A 21327-nucleotide genomic window follows, 5' to 3' on the forward strand; every position below is an offset into this window, starting at 1 on the left:
TTAGATACTTTGTTTCCAGACAAGACTTAGAGAAACTTGTGCATGCTTTCATCACCAGCAGGGTGGATTATTGTAACGGACTCCTCACTGGCCTTCCCAAAAAGACCATAAGACAGTTGCAGCTCATACAGAACGCTGCCGCCAGGATTCTGAGCAGAACCAGAAAATATTAACATATCACACCAGTCCTCAGGTCTTTACATTGGCTCCCAGTTAAATTTAGGATTGATTTTAAAGTATTATTATATAAATTATTCAATGGCCTTGGACCTCAATATATTGCAGATATGCTCACTGAATATAAACCCAACAGATCACTCAGATCACTAGGATCATATCAGCTAGAAATACCAAGGGTTCACTCTAAGCATGGCGAGTCCGCTTTTAGCTATTATGCCAGCCGCAGCTGGAACAAGCTTCTAGAGGAGATCAGACGTGCTCCTGTGTAGTCACTTTCAAATCCAGACTCAAAACACATCTGTTTAGCTATGCATTTACTGAATGAGCACTGTGCCAATGTTCGTCCGACTGTTTGTACTGTACTGTATTTTATTTTTTATTTTTCTAAACTTTTAATTATTCTTATTTCTTTTTATTATTTTAATAATAATTTTCTGTTCTAACAGCAGGTGTTCATCACTAATGCTCAACAATCACTTACATATTCCCTTAATTATCTCACTGCAACACTGTCTCAATATTACTTTTACTCTTTGTAATGTGGATTTCCCTGTGGGGTTGAAAGTGTTAACAGTGTAAGATAAAAAGTCACACCCACAAAATGTATTTTAACAGTAATAAACTGTACGTTATAAAACAGGTATATACTGGCAACACTGTTGCCAGTAGTTTACTGTAAAATCTAGTTTTTTGGGTCACCATTGTGCAGAAGAGTAGAGCCTGTGCTTCAGTCCAGGAGAAGATCTACTAACATTGATGATTTGCTGCATGTTGCTTTATTTAACAGACGGTGGCTGTGTAGTTGCTGGTCCAGTGGAAATCTCTTTATTTACAAAAGTTTTGTTGTGGTTTCAAATGAAATAAATTCACAGTAATGCTTTATACATTTTAGTTAATACATTTAAATGACAGTTGGTCAATTTAAGGTAGTCAGTTCCTGTAAGTGAAATTAGTTAACTCGAGTTTTAGTGCACTTTTGCAGTAACATACAGATTACAGTAAAGAACTGTACAATTAACAGTAAATTACTGGCAACAGTGTTGCCAGTATTTTACTGTAAAAAAAACTGGTAAGGTCTAACAGTGTACACTTTTCTTCAGTTCGTGTCACAAGCAGCTCAAAAAACCTGAAATGCTTTTCAGGAAAAATGTTTTGACTCCAGCAAAAAAATTATGGTTAATGCATTTTGAATATTAAATCATATCTACCTTCTTCAGATTATTTGGTGTGTAGTTGTGAATAATGGCCTTGATTTCCAGTTGTTCACCGCGCACAGCTGAATAAGGGATCTTGAGGTCAATGAAAAATGGTTTAGTAACAACAATCTCCTCAGGTTCTGCCACACAGATGCCTTTGAGGAGGAACACAGACACACAGAAGGGTTTAAAGCAGCAGCTCCTGGATGATGATGATGTTTTTCATACCATGTATCCTGTGTTTGCAGCTTCACCTTACCAAGTGTTGGTGACAGACTGACAGCCAAGATCTGCCAGGTAGTAATAGAGTCTTTCAGGTAGATATCTTTATCTGTGACTGGTGCTGAACTGGGATATAAGGAAAATACAAGAAGACTGTTGAAGTACTCATCTAATCGTCATTTCCCAGATAGCAACATTGTTTCTCCCAGATCCGGCCCACATCTGGCACTTGTGAAATGCGGATTTGGCCCACATGCAGCGTGGAATGACGGCCCTTGGGCGGACCCCTCCTGTTTACCAGATCTCAGCCACAAGCAGGCCATAGCAATGCCACAGGTCAGCCAAGAGCAAATAAATAAATAGGGCTGGGCGATTTAAATCGCGATATTGTTATGCGCATCTCGTCAGTAAAGCCGGTTCCTTGATTAGTAGTAAATCCCCATCACCTGCTTTCAGATGGAGCGGCATTTACAAGCTGAGCCATATCGCATTAATATCGCGGACGTATCGCCAGCGATAATTAATGCGATATGGCTCAGCTTGTCAGTTAACTACGGCTCTTTGTACACAGCAAAAACTCCAGTGTTAAATTAACACTCCTGGGAGTGTATGAGTCCACACTCAAGAGTGTTTAAGTTAATGAGATAATTAAGTGATTAATTTAGTGATGATTGAACATTATTGAAGACACCTGATGTTAACAAGCAGAATCACTGAAGGAGAAAATCACAAATTGTAAGTTACCGTTATGACGATCAATGGTTGCTTTAGTTGGGCTCTTGACCCTTATATTATTAACTTTAGATTTTGTTTGTCGGTTGTTTCTGAATTATAATCACCAGTTGAACAAAAAAGTGATCTGATGGTGTTGGTTATGTTATGACAATCATCATTTGAGCTTGATCACTGAACTCATTAAAATCCTTCTTTCTGACTTCGATTTATGTTGTTGGTTAGTGAATCTGCATAAATGCCCAGCATTTTTGATATAATATAAAGGATTTCTTAAAAGTTGTTTAAAACAAAATCATTCTTTTAGGCACACACAGATGTCAAGATTCAGTCTATGCATCTCAACAATGGTGAGGAGCAGAATATTCAATTAGGAAAAGTAAATTACATAGACAATTCAGATCATAATTTATTCATACTGCAATGCATGATGGGAGCTATTAATGAGTTGTGATTGGTGGCAGCCACTGCAACATGCTTTATTATTGTCACCATTGTTGAGATTCACAGGCTGATTATTGATGTCTGTGTTTTAAATGAATTTATCTGAATGTCTTTTGATCAGAACAATGTTTATTAAATATTTTGAATTATAAGTAAAGTACTGATAATCATAGGCTTAAGAATCACTAAGCTGCTGCTAACAAGTTATACCAAACTATCTCAATAAGTTTCCTTTTTCAGATCACAGCATGATTATGTCAAAACATAACCAACACTATAAGATAACATTTTACTTTGTTCATTTAACTGTTATAAATCAATAACAGCAGACAAACAACAGTAAATATTAAAGTAATCATATAATGGTCTAGAGCCCAACTAAAGCAAACACCCATCACCTTAATGGTAACTTACAATTTGTGATTTTCTTCTTCGGTGATTCTGCTTGTTAACATCAGGTGTCTTCAATAATGCTCAATCATCACTAAATTAATCACTTAATTATCTCCTCAGCCCTAAATGCCGCTTCATCTGAAAGCAGGTGATGGCGATTTACTACTAATCAAGGAACCGGCTTTACTGACGAGATGCGCATAACAATATTTCGCGATTTAACCCTTGTATGGTGTTCGGGTCTGTTGGACCCGTTTTCATTTTTTATCAAAAGAAAAATGATACAATTAATTATTTTTTCAAACTGAGACTCATTGGCCTTGGCTCATTTTCTGTGAGGAATATATATCAGAACACATTTTTAAAGAAAACACACTGTACACCCCCCCTACACATTTATATTACACACAGGATGTTCGGGTCCACTGGACCCGGGGCTGATAAAAGTGTGGAAATTGTAGGTCCCGTGTACCTTTACTCTGTCCTCCTCCTGTCAGGGCCTGCTGTTAGTGTGTGTATGTTCTTTTATATGGTTTATGAGGACACAAATGTGTATAATGACATGGGTGTTACAACGTAAACATGGTTTATGACGATATATGTGTCCTCATACTAAAACATACTAAATGGTGTTTTTTGAAATGCAAAAAATGCCAAAAGTTTTCTGTGATTGATGGGTTTAGGGGTAGGGTTAGTGTAGGGGGATAGATTATACAGTTTGTACATTAGAAAAACCATTATGCCTATGGAGAGTGACCGTACACCACATATCCAAGTGAGTGTGTGTGTGTGTGTGTGTGTGTGTGTGTGTGTGTGTGTGTGTGTGTGTGTGTGTGTGTGTGTGTGTATGTGCATGTGCATGTGCGTGTGTGTGTGTTTGTGTGTGTGTAATGTGTGCCCTTGTTTGTATTACATTGTGGGGACCAAATGTCCCCATAAGAATAGTAAAACCTGAGATCACCTACATTGTGGGGACCAGCCAGCCAGGGACGTGCACAGACATTTTGAGGGGCAGGGGCTCAAGTGAAATAAAGGGCACTTCTCATAATTACGTATTTTTTTTCTTTTTTTAAACAAAAAAGTATATATATTATTAACGCAACTCTGACTTCCTTTTTAAAAAATTAATTTAAAAAGTTAATTAATTTTATCTTCCTCAAACTCATGCAATTGTTTCATTTTCAAAAGATGTCTACAAAATAATCAGTTCACACAGAAACCATGGTCTCCTTAGTATTCACTAGGTTTATAGAGCAGCAAAGGAAACCATTCCACAATGTGCATGCTTTGAAAACATTTTCTATGCTACTAGTTAGTATACTGTATATTTATTAATTGTTTAAATACTTTTTGTTTCACAAGCAAAATAACTTTTTAGCTTCACACAACCAAGCATCAGAATACTGAATTGCCTTAATGTTTTAATCAAATACATTAATATTATTATTGCTATGCATGTACACACACAGACACATACACAATAACTGATGGTGACTGACATGGACTTAGTTTCACATTTGAGGAGCAGGGAGGACTGTATCATCAAATTAAACCTTCAAAATCCACATTTACACAGCAAAAAGTCCAGTGTTAAATTAACTCTCCTGGGAGTTTATATGGCTCCAGAGTCAGTGTTAAAATATGAGTGTTAAATTAACACTCAAGAGTGTTAAAGTTAATGAGATAATTAAGTGATTCATTGAGTGATAATTGACCAATATTGAAGACACCTGATGTTAGCAAGCAGAATCATCAAAGGAGAAAATCAAATTTTTTAAGACACCATTATGGTGATGAGTGTTTGTTTTAGTTGGGCTCTTGACCCATAAAGCTTTAACTTTAAATTTTGTTTGGCTGTTGTATCTGAGTTATAACTCTCAGATGAACAAAGAGAAAAGGTGATCAGGTGGTGTTGGTTATGATTTGATAATCATAATTTGACCTGAATATCAGCTCTCTTTCTAACTCTCGAGTCAGATTTACCTTGTTGATTACAGCAGCCTGTGATTCTACAACAAATGATTTTTATCATTATCAATATGATCCAAAATATTTCTTAAAAATTGTTCTGATAAAAATACTTAGAAAATTACTTTATTTGGACACACTGACATCAATAATCAGCCTGTGAATCTCAACAATGGTGACAATAATAAAGCATGTTGCAGTGCATTCTGGGTGCCACCAATCAAAACTCATTCATGGCTCCCATCATGCATTGTGGTATGAATAAATTATGATCTGAATTGTATGTGTAATTTCCTTTTCCTAATTGAATATTCTGTTTGTCACCATTGTTGAGATTGATACACTGATTATTGATGTCGGTGTGTGCCTAAAATAAATATTCGTTTTATCAGAACAACTTTTAAGAAATCCTTTAGACTAGTTAGAAAAAAAGATCTTATGCTGTGGAATCACAGTGATGTTGTAATCAACAATATACAGTCAGAGATTAGACTCTATATGAGATCAGTGATTCAGGTGAAATTATGATTATGTCAAAACATAACCAACAAAACCGGATCAACTTTCTCTTTGTTCATCTGAGAGTTATAACTCAGATACAACAGCCAAAATTAATCTAATGTTTACAGTTTATGGGTCAAGAGCCCAACTAAAGCAAACACTGATCTCCATAACGGTGTCTTAAAAAATTAGATTTTCTCCTTCAGTGATTCTGCTTGCTAACATCAGGTGTCTTCAATAATGCTCAATCATCACTCAATGAATCACTTAATGAGCTCATTAACTTTAACACTCTTGAGTGTTAATTTAACACTCATATTTTAACACTGACTCTGGAGCCATATAAACTCCCAGGAGAGTTAATTTAACACTGGACTTTTTGCTGTGTAGATGGAGTTTGTTTTAAACCTACTACACTCTTAAAAATATTCTGTGGCTTAGTAAATATTACAGAAATATTTAACTTTATTAACTTAATAAAATCTCTGAAAATCTTACTTGATTGTTTGAATTAAACTTACCAAAATAATTGAGTAAAAATTCAATAAAAGCCAATGTCAGACATGTATTTGTGGTTGTATGGAATACTATTTTATAAAGGTTTAGAGGAAATAAAAAAAAGTTAAATTACTCATAAATAAAAAGTTAATTTATAAATATTGTTATTTTTAATGTTTAATGTTAACTTATTTCTACTCAGTTTTATTGATTGATGTACCAGATGCAGTTACTCAGATTTACTAAATTTTTTAGATTGTGTCCTCCATCTGTTTGCATCTGTAGATTTCTTCTAAATTCACCAATTTAGATTTCTAAATTTCAGGGGGAAAGACTCTTGAAGTAAGTCATTAACTGGGGACGTTCTGTATGCAAATTAGGCGTCAACTAGTTAAAATGCGCACATTTGCATCTAATTGACAGGGCAATGCAGGTAAATAGGATTAACAAAATAACTAAAGCATATCACCTGGTGGTGATGTATGCTTATTTTATTAGGCTACTGACTTATTTCATTACATGGCTTGGTTGAATTCCAATGTAGAATGCGGTGTGTTATTTCTTGATATCAGACCGCTGTGCGGAGTATAACAGACCGTTGCCATGAAAAACAGAGCGTTGCTATGGACTCTAACCGTAGAGACGGAGCATACTATTTTCTTTAGCGGAAGAAATACAATCGGGTTTTAATCGGGAGAGAGGGAGCGCTTCAGAACTCCTGACCTGATATTTAGATATACTATTCTTCAATAAATATATTTGTTTGACAGGGAAGCTGTACGCAAACAGGAATATATATTATTAAAAAAAAAAAAAAAAAAAGCACCCCAGAAAAAAGGGCACTTTCTCTCTAGGAATAAAAAGGGCAGGTGCTCAAGCCCCCTTTGATGTCTATGTGTGCACGTGCCTGCAGCCAGCGGTCCCCACTTTTCAAAAGGCTTATAAATCACACAGACAGGATGAGTTGTTTTGAGAAAGTAAAAATGCAGAATGTTTCCTGTGATGGGTAGGTTTAGGGGTAGGGTTAGTGTAAGGGGACAGAATATACAGTTTGTACGGTATAAAAACCATTACGTCTATGGAGAGTTCCCACAAAGATAGTGAACCAGACTCTGTGTGTGTGTGTGTGTGTGTGTGTGTGTGTGTGTGTGTGTGTGTGTGTGTGTGTGTGTGTGTGTGTGTGTGTGTGTGTGTGTGTGTGTGTGTGTGTGTGTCTGTGTTGTGGGTGTGTGTATGTGTTTGCATGAGTGTGTGTGGGCGTGCGTGTGAGAGAGAGATTGTGTGTAAGTGTGAAAGAGTGCAAGAGTGAGTTTTGTGTTTCCACTCCTGCCATTCCCACACGAGGTTGCAATTCTTAAATGTGATCTAACAAAGGTAAAGAGAAAATATTGACCATATATGCTGTTTATATTGCTTGTAATTGGGATGAAGTAAACATCTGTTGAGTATTTTAACATAGCATTTTTGATTATGTTGAATTAAAAACCCAAAAATGCAGCGGGTCCACCAGACCCACGAACACTGGCTGAGTAACAAAAATATGAACAACACAAGTGTTAAATCGCCCTAGTCTGAAGTTGTTTGTAGTTCTTGTGTTTCTGCTCGTCTCTTTTTCTGTTCTCTTCTTTCCTTCAGTGATTCTGCTTGTTAACAGGCTTATTAAGGCTGAGATGACTCCATATTTAATATACACAGACTTTGTGGCTCAGATAAGGTCCAGTTCTGGTTTATTTCTTTGCTCTTGGCTGACATGTGGCATTGCTATGGCCTGCTTGTGGCCCAGATCTGGCAAACAGGAGTGAGCCGCCCCAAGTGCCGTCATTCCACGCTGCATGTGGGCCAGATCATCTTTCAAGTGCCAGAAGTGGGCCGGATCTGGGCCGAAACAATGTTGCTATCTGGGATCAGACTCACACACACATTGTGTCACCAACAGCACAAATTGAATGAGATAATTTGCCACGAGTCACTAGTGGTGTGAACGGTGCTCAACTAACGGCTTTTGTTTAAAAGTCTCTTACTCACCAATCCTCACATAGATCAATCTCTTCCCAAAGCCAACTTTCAGGGAACTGAGTACGTGACACGATCTCATCAGAGTCTGTATAATAGTCATCATCATCTTCATCATCACCTGTTGTAACAGATAAAAATTAAAAATAAGCAAGTCAAGTGAAAATGTATTAGGGACCTAGGGCTGGGCGATTTAAATCGCGATATTGTAATGCGCATCTCGTCAGTAAAGCCGGTTCCTTGATTAGTAGTAAATCGCCATCACCTGCTTTCAGATGAAGCGGCATTTACTACAAAGAGCCGTAGTTAACTGACAAGCTGAGCCATATCGCATTAATATCGCGGACGTATCGCCAGCGATAATTAATGCGATATGGCTCAGCTTGTCAGTTAACTACGGCTCTTTGTACACAGCAAAAACTCCAGTGTTAAATTAACACTCCTGGGAGTGTATGAGTCCACACTCAAGAGTGTTTAAGTTAATGAGATAATTAAGTGATTAATTTAGTGATGATTGAACATTATTGAAGACACCTGATGTTAACAAGCAGAATCACTGAAGGAGAAAATCACAAATTGTAAGTTACCGTTATGACGATCAATGGTTGCTTTAGTTGGACTCATATATTATTAACTTTAGATTTTGTATTTAGGGAGCTGCAAATAACTAAGTTTGAGGCTATCCATATGCATACGGCAGCTGTTACGAACACTGGTCATAGGATTAAATTATGTCGACGTTGTTCCGTGATTCCGTGATATTTGTGGGAGTTTTATTCAGCGACCACCTGGCTGAAGTTTGGACGTGTGCTCATAAAAAGAAGCGATGCGGTTGCGACACGCATGCGATGCAGCGCGCTCGTTTGTCCAGGCGCTCCAGGCAGAGCCGGCTCTCCCTATAAGCGAACTAAGCGGCTGCTTAGGGCCCCTCCGCCACTAGGGGGCCCCCTAACTACAGATGGTACTCGCCGGTGTCGCCGCGGTTTAACAGTCAACCAACCGTGTAAAATCGTTGTCTTCCCTGGACTTGGAAATTTGACCGCAAAATGAAACGAGTCTATCCATCGGGTGCAGAAAAAAGGGAAAAAATGCCCATTATAGTAGAGCTACTAGCCTACTCTAACGAAATCCAGATTTTAAGCAGTTTTTTCTGTAGAATTATTTGTGCATCAATTTTTTAACTTGGCACATTACACAGTGCACAAAGAGCCGTCTATTGCATTTTCTGCACAATTCGCGGTGCTATTTCACAGCAGCCTCGGAGGGTGCGTTAAATTGGACATTATCCCATTATAGTAGAGCTACTACTCGAACGAAATCCAAATTTTAAGCAGTTTTCACTGTAGAATTATTTTGTTATGAATTTCTGAACTTGACATTACACAATGCACAAAGCGCGGCCTATTGCATTTTCTGCACAATTCGCTGCGCTGTTTCTCGGCAGCCTCAGAGGGTGCGTTAAAGTGGAAATTATCCCATTATAGTAGAGCTAGCCTACTAATCTAACGAAATCCGCATTTTAAGCAGTTTTTACTGTAGAATTATCGTTGTATGAATTTTTGAACTTGGCACATTACACACTGCACAAAGCACAGCCTATTGCTTGTTCTGCACAATTCGCGGCGCTGTTTCTCGGCAACCAGAGCATGCGTTAAAGTGGAAATTATCCCATTAGCTCCTGTGAAAGTCAGGAAGAAGAGTGGCAGACAAAAACCACCTTGGAGAAACTCAACAGCAGTGCAAAATATGAAAAGACAATGCAGGAAAGCAGAGCGCATGTGGCGGAAGACTAAACTTGTAGTCCATTATAACATCTACAAAGACAGCCTTCATGCTTTCAATATGGAACTAGGCAAAGCTAGACAGACTTTCTTCTCAAATATTATAAACAGTAATTTAAACAACACACGCACTCTTTTTGCTACTGTAGAGAGACTGACAAACCCCCCAAGCCAGATTCCCAGTGAAATGCTCTCAGACAGCAAGTGCAGTGAGTTTGCTTCTTTCTTCTCTGAGAAAATCAATAATATCAGAAAGGTGATCAGCACATCCTTGAGTTGCCCTGGGGTCAGACAGATCAAACCACCTGAGAAAGTTGTTACTATGTCTGATTTCAAAGAAATTGATGGCAAAATTTTGGAAGAAACCATACATCACCTTAAAACATCAACCTGTGCTCTTGACACACTTCCCACATCATTTTTCAAAAGTGTGTTAAACAGTTTAGAAGCAGATCTTCTAGAAGTGGTAAATGCCTCACTTCTCTCTGGGAGTTTTCCAAACTCCCTGAAAACTGCAGTTGTCAAGCCCCTCCTGAAAAGGAGCAATCTGGATAAGACCATATTAAGCAACTATAGACCGATCTCAAATCTTCCTTTCATAGGCAAGATCATTGAAAAAGTTGTCTTCAATCAGCTGAACAAATTCTTATGCTCGAATGGATACTTTGACAATTTTCAATCTGGTTTCCGACCGCACCACAGCACAGAGACAGCGCTCATAAAGATAATAAACGATATTCGCTTAAATACTGATTCAGGCAAATTATCAGTGCTGGTACTACTCGACCTCAGTGCTGCATTTGACACTGTTGATCACAACATACTTCTTGACAGGCTGGAAAACTGGGTGGGGCTTTCTGGGATAGTCCTAAAATGGTTCAGGTCATACTTAGATGGGAGAGGTTATTATGTGAGTATAGGAGACCATAAGTCTGAGTGGACGCCCATGACATGCGGAGTCCCTCAAGGCTCAATTCTTGCACCACTCCTGTTCAACCTGTATATGCTCCCAATGAGCCAAATAATGAGAAAGAACCAAATTGCTTACCACAGCTATGCAGACGACACACAGCTCTACTTAGCCCTATCGCCTAACCATTACAGCCCCATTGACTCCCTGTGCCAATGCATTGATGAAGTCAACAGTTGGATGTGTCAAAACTTTCTTCAGTTAAACAAAGACAAAACTGAAGTCATTGCGTTTGGAAACAAAGATGAAGTTCTCAAGGTGAATGCATACCTTCACTCTAGGGGTCAAACAACTAAACATCAAGTCAGGAATCTTGGTGTGACACTAGAGTCAGACCTTAGTTTCAGTAGTCATGTCAAAGCAATAACTAAATCAGCATACTATCATCTGAAAAATATTGCAAGAATTAGATGCTTTGTTTCCAGACAAGACTTAGAGAAACTTGTGCATGCTTTCATCACCAGCAGGGTGGATTACTGTAATGGACTCCTCACTGGCCTTCCCAAAAAGACCATAAGACAGTTGCAGCTCATACAGAACGCTGCCGCCAGGATTCTGAGCAGAACCAGAAAATATGAACATATCACATCAGTCCTCAGGTCTTTACACTGTCTCCCAGTTAAATTTAGGATTGATTTTAAAGTATTATTACTGGTATATAAATCATTCAATGGCCTAGGACCTCAATATATTGCAGATATGCTCACTGAATATAAACCCAACAGATCACTCAGATCATTAGGATCATATCAGCTAGAAATACCAAGGGTTCACTCAAAGCATGGCGAGTCCGCTTTTAGCTATTATACCAGCCGCAGCTGGAACCAGCTTCCAGAGGAGATCAGATGTGCTCCTACAGTAGTCACTTTCAAATCCAGACTCAAAACACATCTGTTTAGCTATGCATTTAATGAATGAGCACTGTGCCAATGTTCGTCCGACTGTTTGTACTGTACTGTATTTTTTATTCTTCTTAACTGTTTTAATTATTCTTATTTCTTGTTATTATTTTAATTTCTTTTATGTAAAGCACTTTGAATTGCCATTGTGTATGAAATGTGCTATATAAATAAACTTGCCTTGCCTTGCCTTGCCATTATAGTAGAGGCACTACTCCAACGAAATCCACATTTTTAGCAGTTTTTACTGTAGAATTATTTTTGTATGAACTACATGTAACGTGTAACAATGACACTGTAAAATGTAAAAAGTGTTACCTAGAGTTTTTATTAGCCTAGATTTATTTATATATTTTATAACTAAACATTTTATATACACATTTGGCTAATGATTGTTCGCTGAAGTAGTGTTTTTGTAGTTTGAATATAAAAAATAAGTACCAACACAAACTAGAATCTTTTGTAGAATGTTTAATCTCTTTGATAGGCCTACATCAATATAGAAGAATATGTTTAAATCACTTTAGAAGGAAGCAAAGAAATTACTGGTCCAACTTCTCCCTCTTTTTAAAGTGTGGAAAAGGGAAAAGAAGTTCAAAGATTGAGACTCCAGCAACAGCTGTTAGTAGGCCTATATGCAACAACTTTATTGAAAATGTTTTAATACTAAAGGTTTTAAGCTGCCTAGTGAACAAAAACAGTTAGTGCTGTTTTAAAATGTAGAAATTTGGCAAATCTGTAATCTTTACTTTTACTGTTTCAGTGAATGTAGGCCTACTTTAATAAGCAGTAAAATAATTGTGGGCAATCATGTTAAAGAGGTACAGATGAAATGTGTAAGGGTTAGATTATACCGTTGCTGGTTTGCAGTGGCAATACTCCATTATTCACTGCAAGGCAGGGCCCCAAAATCATCCTGCTTAGGGCCCCCAGATATACAGAGCCGGCCCTGGCTCCAGGTTTTTATTTCTCATCTCCATAAATATATGTAGTCGTAAAGGGCTAGAAATAAATGAATCCCTACTTCTCCTCATAAAAGAAGCGACGCGGTTGCGACACACATGCGATGCAGCGCGCTCATTTGTCCATGTGCTCCTATATACCGTGGTGAGATGAAAACATCTAAACTTTCTTAGAATGCCGCAAGCGCACGCAGGTCATGTGACAAAAAAACAACTGACCTTTCCATGACAACATCGAAAGCTCGGCTGAACAGCTGATCATAGCTGGACAGGGCGGGTTTTTATTTCTCATCTCCATAATATGTAGTCGTAAAGGGCTAGAAATAAATTAATCCATTACTTAATAAACCAGTTCTGGTTTATTTCTTTGCTCTTGGCTGACATGTGGCATTGCTATGGCCTGCTTGTGGCCCAACCACCTCGGGCCTGTCGTCAGTTATTCCTTACACATATATATATTAGTGCTGTCAAACAATTAAAACATTTAATCACATTAATGTCATAGTTAACTCGCAATTAATCGCAAATTTTTATCTATTCTAAATAAAGCCTTGAGACGAAAAAACATACAAGTCCATATTTTCACATTTTGAATAATAACATTTATAATAAAAAAAAAATTATTTGGACTGTGATATATATTTTTATTTTATATATATTGTGTGCAATCTGTCACGCCCACTGTAGCCTTATCAATAGGGCACGTATGCCCTGAACACCTCTGAAGTAACCCTGGAACAGAACCTGCTCCGGAGCAGGTAATGTTTAGAGAGTAGGTTGCTATGGCTACTTGCATACCCTGAAAGTTACCTCCATTTTTTGTAACCGAACATTGAGGTTATCCGCTTACTTACCCTTAAATATACCAGGGCATCCCACATAGCCTGCTTTCTGGAAAACCACCCAGTTGTAGTTCTTGCGTTTCTCTTTTTTCTCTTTAGTTGTTCCTCTTTTCTTTAGTGATTATACTTGTTAACAGCAGATTTTCATTACTAATGTTCAATCATCACTTAATTAATTACATAATTATCTTTAACACTGCTTCGGTGTTACTTTAACACTCTGTAGAGGGGGACCATGATTATTATGACATGTTCCTGCCTGCAGACAGGTGTTTCATGACCCCATTCCCTGACCCAAACCAGTTACAATGCAGCTCTAGCCAGGACAAGGGCACACAATGAAATGAACTTTGGCTAACTAAAGGGAAGATTTCAGTGTCTGAAAAGTGTGAGGGTTGCACACCTGACAGGGCCTGTGACATTGTTGCATGTGCCATATTACACAACATTGCCAAACAAAAACACTTTTCATTAAATGTTTAATAAAAGACAAATATGCTTAGTTCCTTGAGTTTTATTTCAATTGTTCTTTGTAAAGAAAAGCCAGTGGTCAAGTGCTCATGCAACAAATAAAAAGGAAAAGTTGGCTATACACTGCCCACCATAGGCCTATGTCTCCTCTGTCTGTGCAGACTCTTCTGTAGGCCTTTCTGTAGATGTGGAATCCTGCAACTTATATTGCAGCCATAAAGTTATTTATGCACTTGCAGGTAGGCTAGTTCCTCCATATGACAGTTATCTGAGAGGGTTTATTCACTGTCCACAGCAAAATCCCCCAGTGTTAAATTAACACTGAGAGTGTTCAATTAACACTGAGAGTGTGGATTATATAAACTCTGAGCAGAGTGTTAAATGAACACTGAAGCAGTGTTAAATGAACACTAAAGCAGTGTTAACGTTAATGAGCTAATTAAGTGATTAATTTAGTGATGATTGAACATTATTGAAGACACCTGATGTTAACAAGCAGAATCACTGAAGGAGAAAATCACACATTGTAAGTTACCATTATGGAGAATAGTGTTTGCTTTAGTTGGGCTCTTGGCCATTATATGTTTACTTTAGATTTTGTTTGTTTGCTGTTATTGATTTATAACAGTCAGATGAACAAAGAAAAAAGTGATGTTGTGACAATCATCATTTGAACTTGATTAGATTCACTGAATCATTGAGACCCTTATTTCTGACTTATGTTGATTTTCAGATTTATGTTGTTGATTACAGCATAACTGTGATTCTGCATATCTAGAATTTTAGATATAGTACAAAGGATTTCTATTTTGAAAAAAAAAAATCTTTCTTTTAGGCACACACAGACATCAAGATTCAGTCTATGCATCACAACAATGGTGACGAGCAGAATATACAATTAGGAAAAGGAAATTACCAAGATAATTCAGTTCATAATTTATTCATACTGCAATGCATGATGGGAGCCATTAATGCGTTGTGATTGGTGGCAGCCAAAGGAAAAGTTATTGTTACCATTGTTGAGATTCACAGGCTGTTTATTGATGTCTGTGTTACAGACTTTTGATCAGACCAATGTTTATTAATTATTTTGGATTATATTAAAAATACTGAAAATTATATGCTGCTGTAAAATCACAGAGCTGCTATAATTATCAAGTTAAGCCAAATTTATCAATAAGTTTCATTTTTCAGATCGCAACATGATTATGTTAAAACATAACCAACATAAGATCACACTAGTTATTTGTTCATCTGACTGTTATAAATCAATAACAGCATACAAACAAAAACTAAAGTAAACTTATAATGGCCAAGAGACCAACTAAAGCAAACACCTATCTCCACAATGGTAACTTACAATTTGTGATTTTCTCCTTCAGTGATTCTGTTTGTTATCATCAGGTGTCTTCAATAATGCTCAATCATCACTCAATTAATCACTTAATTATCTCATTAACTTTAACACTGCTTCAGTGTTCATTTAACACTCTGCTCAGAGTTTATATAATTCACACTTTTCGGTGTTAATTTAACACTGGGGATTTTGCTGTGTCCAGTGCAATGGAAACAAATGGACATTACACAGTAAAATCCCCAGTGTTCAAAAAGCAGAATCAATGAAGGAAAGAGAAACAGTGTTTCTCTTTCCTTCATTGATTCTGCTTGTTAACAACAACAGGTGTTCATCACTAATGCTCAATCATCACTCATTGATCACTTAATTGTCTCATTAACTTTAACACTGCTTCAGTGTTACTTTAACACCATGTAGAGTGGGACCATATGTGCTCTGAGCAGTGTTGATTTAACACTGGGGATTTTACTGTGTATGTGCTCTGAGCAGTGTAGATTTAACACAGGATTTTGCTGTGTACTTACTGCGAGCCAGAATCATATCCTCTTCTTCTGTCTTCATGTTTTTGCGTGTTTTCATCTCGTTGCAGCATTGCAGGAAGGCCTGGACACACTCTGGCCCGTCTACAATATACGTGGCTCTTCGTTCACAGGTGTAGCCGAGTTTATTATCCCTCATCCCATCAAAGCAGCACTGCTTCAATTCACCAGAGTATTGACCAGCTGAGAAGACAATGAACAATGTAGGAGAACATGGTGAGAACTACTATGGGGAAAGACAATTTTTCCATAAAACATGAACAGTAAAGAGAAAGGTTTGGGGTCTTTAACAGTGAAAAAAAAAAAAAAAACACAATCCCTTTCTGATTTACATTGCAAAAATGAGTAAATTTCAGTTCCTCACCCAGTGTACCAGTGATTTGCAGGAGACTCTCAGCTCTTCGTTTTCTCTTTGCAGTGGCGGGACACTCAGGCTCTAAAGGACAATTAATTTGAATGAATTAGTACATTTTCATGAGTTCACACTTACAAAAAATCTGATCAGAGTAAAGTGGTATGCGTATTTGGCGTGCTGTCCGAGGGGAGGAAGTACTCTGAGCTCTGTATTTTGGCCTGAGCCCAGAGTACTTCCCCTCGTATTTCTGGTTAGGAGTAACCAGGCGAGTGTGAGGAGACGGGCAGGGATGCTGAAAACTGTCGAGGAACATAGGTGAGTCGAATGTGTGTTTATATATAGGTTATATATATATCAATTAATTTTGCTGATTGGGTAGACCTGTTGATTACTGATTGTTGACAGCTGGTTGGAATGACGCGATGACTGGATAGATAATTTTAACGTGTTCCTCCTGAACTTTGTTAATAAACATAATTTAAAAATCATTTGTAATGGAAATTTTACATTTAGATGTGTTCTTTTACTTTCAGATGTGTGCAACTTGTGTTAACGTTGAACATTTATTTTTACTCATAAGCATTTAAAGAAATATAATCATATAAGCTTGCAGGAACAAAATGTTGGGTGATAGACGGCTTAGTAGAAATACTGTGTACAACAAAATGTCAAAGTGACCTATTGTACTTCAAGTGTGAAAAGTATGTGCGCAGCTTTGATCAAATTAAAGATAGGCAAAATGTGTGAAAATGAAGCAGCTAAAAACAGGAAACTTTTGCAGACGTGATATTGTTCTGTCTAGATAGAATTTATGTTAGACGAGATCTCGAACAAAGACGTGTTGCCTTTTAAGGTAACCAAGGCGATCTTTTGAGACAGACCAGGATGTGTTTTGTGTATACCCAGCCAGCACAGCCATGTGGGGCCCAAATGGGTTTGACCTGGGCTATCTAACTGGGACCCAGCCAGTTTTGTCCTCGGTTTCCATGTAGGCCCCACATGGGTTTGCCCAGATGAAATGAACACTGCTTAGTGTGCACAGTACAGGCTGTTTAATGTAACACTTAATTAGTGTTGGAGGTAATGAGATAATTAAGTGATTGAATAATGATTGTGCATTATTGATGAACACCTGCTGTTAACAAGCAGAATCACTGAAGCAAAGAGAAACACAAGAACTACTTCCAGCCACAACCTTGGATGAAATCAACTGAAGATAAAATACATTACATCTCTCAAGATCTGATTAAACAACTCCACAAACAGCATTACCAGCTTCACTTATTACTAACCAGACTGACTTTATTTCTGTCAGACATCTACAGAAAAGAATTAAGAAGAGGTTTAGATGTTGATTACTTATTTGAAAGTAATAGTTTGATTTGATGTTACCATTGTGGCGATCAGTGTGTGCTTTAGTCGGGCTCTTGACTTTTTAACATTAGTTTTTCTCTGGCAGCTGTGTCTGTTTGTTATGGCCAGAACAGCAAGAGAAAATATAATCAGATGCTGTAAGCTGATTGGTGATAAGTGTATAATCATCATGTAGTGGCTTAGCTCTTTGATTATGTGTGAGGTTTATATGGGTAATATGGTATTCATTTTGTTTTATTGTTGTGATTCAAATGATTTTTAACACACCATTTACATATTTTGGGCTCCTGTGAGACTTACTCGCACACAGACATCAAGAATCAGCATATGAATCTCAACAATGGTGACATGCTTCATGCTGCAATGCATTCTGGGAGCCATGGATAAGTTTCGTATGATGCACTCAGAATGCATTGCAGCATGAAGCATGTCACCATTGTTGAGATTCATATGCTGATTATTGATGTCTGTGTGCGAGTAAGTCTCACAGGAGCCCAAAATATGTAAATGGTGTGTTAAAAATCATTTGACGTTCTGATTAAATTATATTATTCTATTGCTGTAGAACCACAACAATAAAACAAAATGAATTACATAATACCCATATAAACCTCACACATAATCAATGAGCTAAGCCACTACATGATGATTATACTCTTATCATCAATCAGCTTACAGCATCTGATTATATTTTCTCTTGCTGTTCTCGCCATAACAAACAGACACAGCTGCCTGAGAAAAACTAATGTTAAAAAGTCAAGAGCCTGACTAAAGCACACACTGATCGCCACAATGGTAACATCAAATCAAACTATTACTTTCAAATAAGTAATCAACATCTAAACCTCTTCTTAATTCTTTTCTGTAGATGTCTGACATAAATAAAGTCAGTCTGGTTAGTAATAAGTGAAGCTGGTAATGCTGTTTGTGGAGTTGTTTAATCAGATCTTGAGAGATTTAATGTATTTTATCTTCAGTTGATTTCATCCAAGGTTGTGGCTGGAAGTAGTTCTTGTGTTTCTCTTTCCTTCAGTGAATATGCTTGTTAACAGCAGGTGTTCATCATTAATGCACAATCATTATTCAATCACTTAATTATCTCATTACCTCCAACACTGATTAAGTGTTACATTAAACAGCCTGTAGTGTGCACACTAAGCAGTGTTCATTTCATCTGGGCAAACCCATGTGGGGCCTACATGGAAACCGAGGACAAAACTGGCTGGGTCCCAGTTAGACAGCCCAGGTCAAACCCATTTGGGCCCCACATGGCTGTGCTGGCTGGGTATAAGCTAGGCAAAAAGGAGAAGTCGGCGCGCTTCTCTTATCAGACTCTGACTGATGGGTGAACAGCCTTTCTTGCAAGAAATAAAGATCTTTATAACTTTTGAAATCTCCAGCTGTCTTCCAATTATTATTTAAAGTTGTGAAAGTAATTTCCACGACACATTCGACAAGGTTAAAAACCCCAAGAGCAGCAACATTTATTTAGTAAACCTACTCAAATATATTCAAAAAAAGTGGTTATAAAATTGTAGAGTTGATTGATTGATTTTTAATTTTCAGCTGTTTTAAAAACTTACTTCTATGTACTGGTACTTTTTTTAACTTTTTTTTTATTTGACTTGGAATAACTACATCGGCCGTCTTTGTGTCATGTCACCAGTGTCGGCTCCACGAGTAGACCCTAGGGGGCCTTTGCCGGTCCCGTTTTACATTGATGCTTTCCTCCGGACCGCGCTTTCAACCCTGATTTCTCCTCTGTGGTCTCTGCATCCTTTCCCCCCACTAAACACTTCTCTTCTCTTGATGTCAATGAAGCAACTGACATTCTATGTTCGGCCTCAACTTTCTGCCTTGATAATATCTGTCTTCTCATCTCCAGGCCAGCATGTACAACACACTTCAGCCCCTGATCCCCTCCCACCTACTACAGGAGATCTCATTGACTTTGCTCGCTCTGACTCCCATAATCCACACACCTCTACTACCAGCTTTCCCACAGCATTGAAGCAGGCTCCGGTACACTCTAAAAAATGCTATGTTGGCTTTAATTAACTTTTTTATGTTAAATGTTGGCTTTAATTAACTTTTTTATGTCAACAGGTTCCACGTAACTTACGTTGGATTTATGTAACATTATTTATTTCAATTAACTTAAGTTAATTACTGTTACGTACTCAGAGGATATGGTGTTTTTGTTGTTTTTCTTTTATACTGTCATTCTCTCTCCGCTATCACCTCTCAGGGCTGTGCTGCTGGCTGTCCATCATCATTATGACGTGCACCTGATTGGGCGTCCTTACTATAAGAGACTGACGTAGACCGGAAGCGGGAGAGAGAGAAGGAGCTTTGTTTGGTTTTCGTTTTGGTTCACGCGGTGGCGTGCCTTGTCTTCTTTTGTTTGTTGTTTACTGTTTATATTTTTGGGTTAACCATTTATTTTCTCTCAGTATTGGTTATTTTTTTTGGTTTATGATGGACTTGAGTCCTTACGTTTCTTTTTTTAAAATATTGCTTTGTAACCGGCCAGGGAGTAGTGAGTAGGAGAGCATGTCACGTGACTTCCATTCATGCAACACCTAGGGAAATCCGTGTTAACACATCAGGTAAGGAGCGGGTGCTACTATTGTATGTTTTTGTTTTATGTAGTGTAGATTAAGTAGGGCGTGCTGAGCGCCGTCGATTTTGTTTTGTTTTATTTTCTTGTTGTAGTAGTTTAGTGGGGATGGAAATGTAGTTAGATTGTGGGTTTTGTTTTGTTTATTTCTTTGATTTAGCCCCGCTCAGGCTCCTACTCCCTGGGTACGGTATTTGTCTCTCTCTCATTTGTGCACGTTGATGCTATGAATAAATACATGTATTTTCATGATTTGAACCTTATTTTTTTGTCTTTGTGTCCTTTTGCACCAGTATCTTAGAAACATTGACAAATCCGGGAATTAAATTAAATTATTTTATGTTGTGTTCCCTCATGCCCTTAGCCATTTTAGGGACGTAACAATTACATAAGCAATGCCGTTCAGTTGAATAAGCTTAACAGTCTTAATTTTGTCCAAAACAATTAGGTTAATTACGTTCAATTATCCTAAAATTAATATTTTTATTAATGGATTATTTGTTTTAAAATATTAACTTTAGGATAATTGAACTTAATTAACTTAATTGTTTTGGACAAAATTAAGACTGTTAACCTTATTCAACTAAACGACATTGGATTAACCTTATGTAATTAACTCAAGTTCATTGAAATAAATAACGTTACATAAATCCAATGCAACCTAGTTAACCAACACTTACTCCTACAACAGATGACAACTACAGAATAGTCTCCTTTCTTCTTTTTCTGTGAAAAACTCTTGAAAGAGTTGTATTCAATCCACTTTCCTCTCACAGAATGACCTACTTGACAAAATTGGACACTCTACGAAGATCATCCACTGCAGTCTGTTGCTGAAACTCTTCATCTGACAAGAGCAAACTCCAATGTGATATTCCATACAGCACGACAAAGCCTCTCCCGATAATCCAGAAAGTGACAGCATGTCTGGTCTGGCCTATTAACTAATTGTTAAGTAATATGCCATTTTGGTGCCATGTAAACCCATAAATGGCATATTACTTAACAAT

General features: G+C 37.5%; 1 protein-coding gene across 2 annotated transcripts in view; it reads right to left on the bottom strand.

The window, feature by feature from the left end:
- LOC307152052 (complement C3-like) overlaps positions 1 to 21327 on the bottom strand; it is a 271787-nt gene that overhangs the window by 169420 nt on the left and 81040 nt on the right. The window contains exons 16-20 of one of the 2 annotated variants that reach the window (XM_079860446.1): positions 16333 to 16404; positions 15954 to 16151; positions 8160 to 8268; positions 1636 to 1724; positions 1389 to 1531 (exon numbers count right to left, since the gene is read on the bottom strand). In XM_079860446.1, coding sequence (XP_079716572.1) covers positions 1389 to 1531; positions 1636 to 1724; positions 8160 to 8268; positions 15954 to 16151; positions 16333 to 16404 — 611 coding nt within the window. The remainder of the gene's footprint in view (positions 1 to 1388; positions 1532 to 1635; positions 1725 to 8159; positions 8269 to 15953; positions 16152 to 16332; positions 16405 to 21327) is intronic. The other variant, XM_079860447.1, reaches the window with a different exon arrangement.

The sequence above is a fragment of the Squalius cephalus genome (assembly GCF_949319135.1).
Source record: "Squalius cephalus genome assembly, chromosome: 2".
Lineage (NCBI taxonomy): Eukaryota > Metazoa > Chordata > Actinopteri > Cypriniformes > Leuciscidae > Squalius > Squalius cephalus.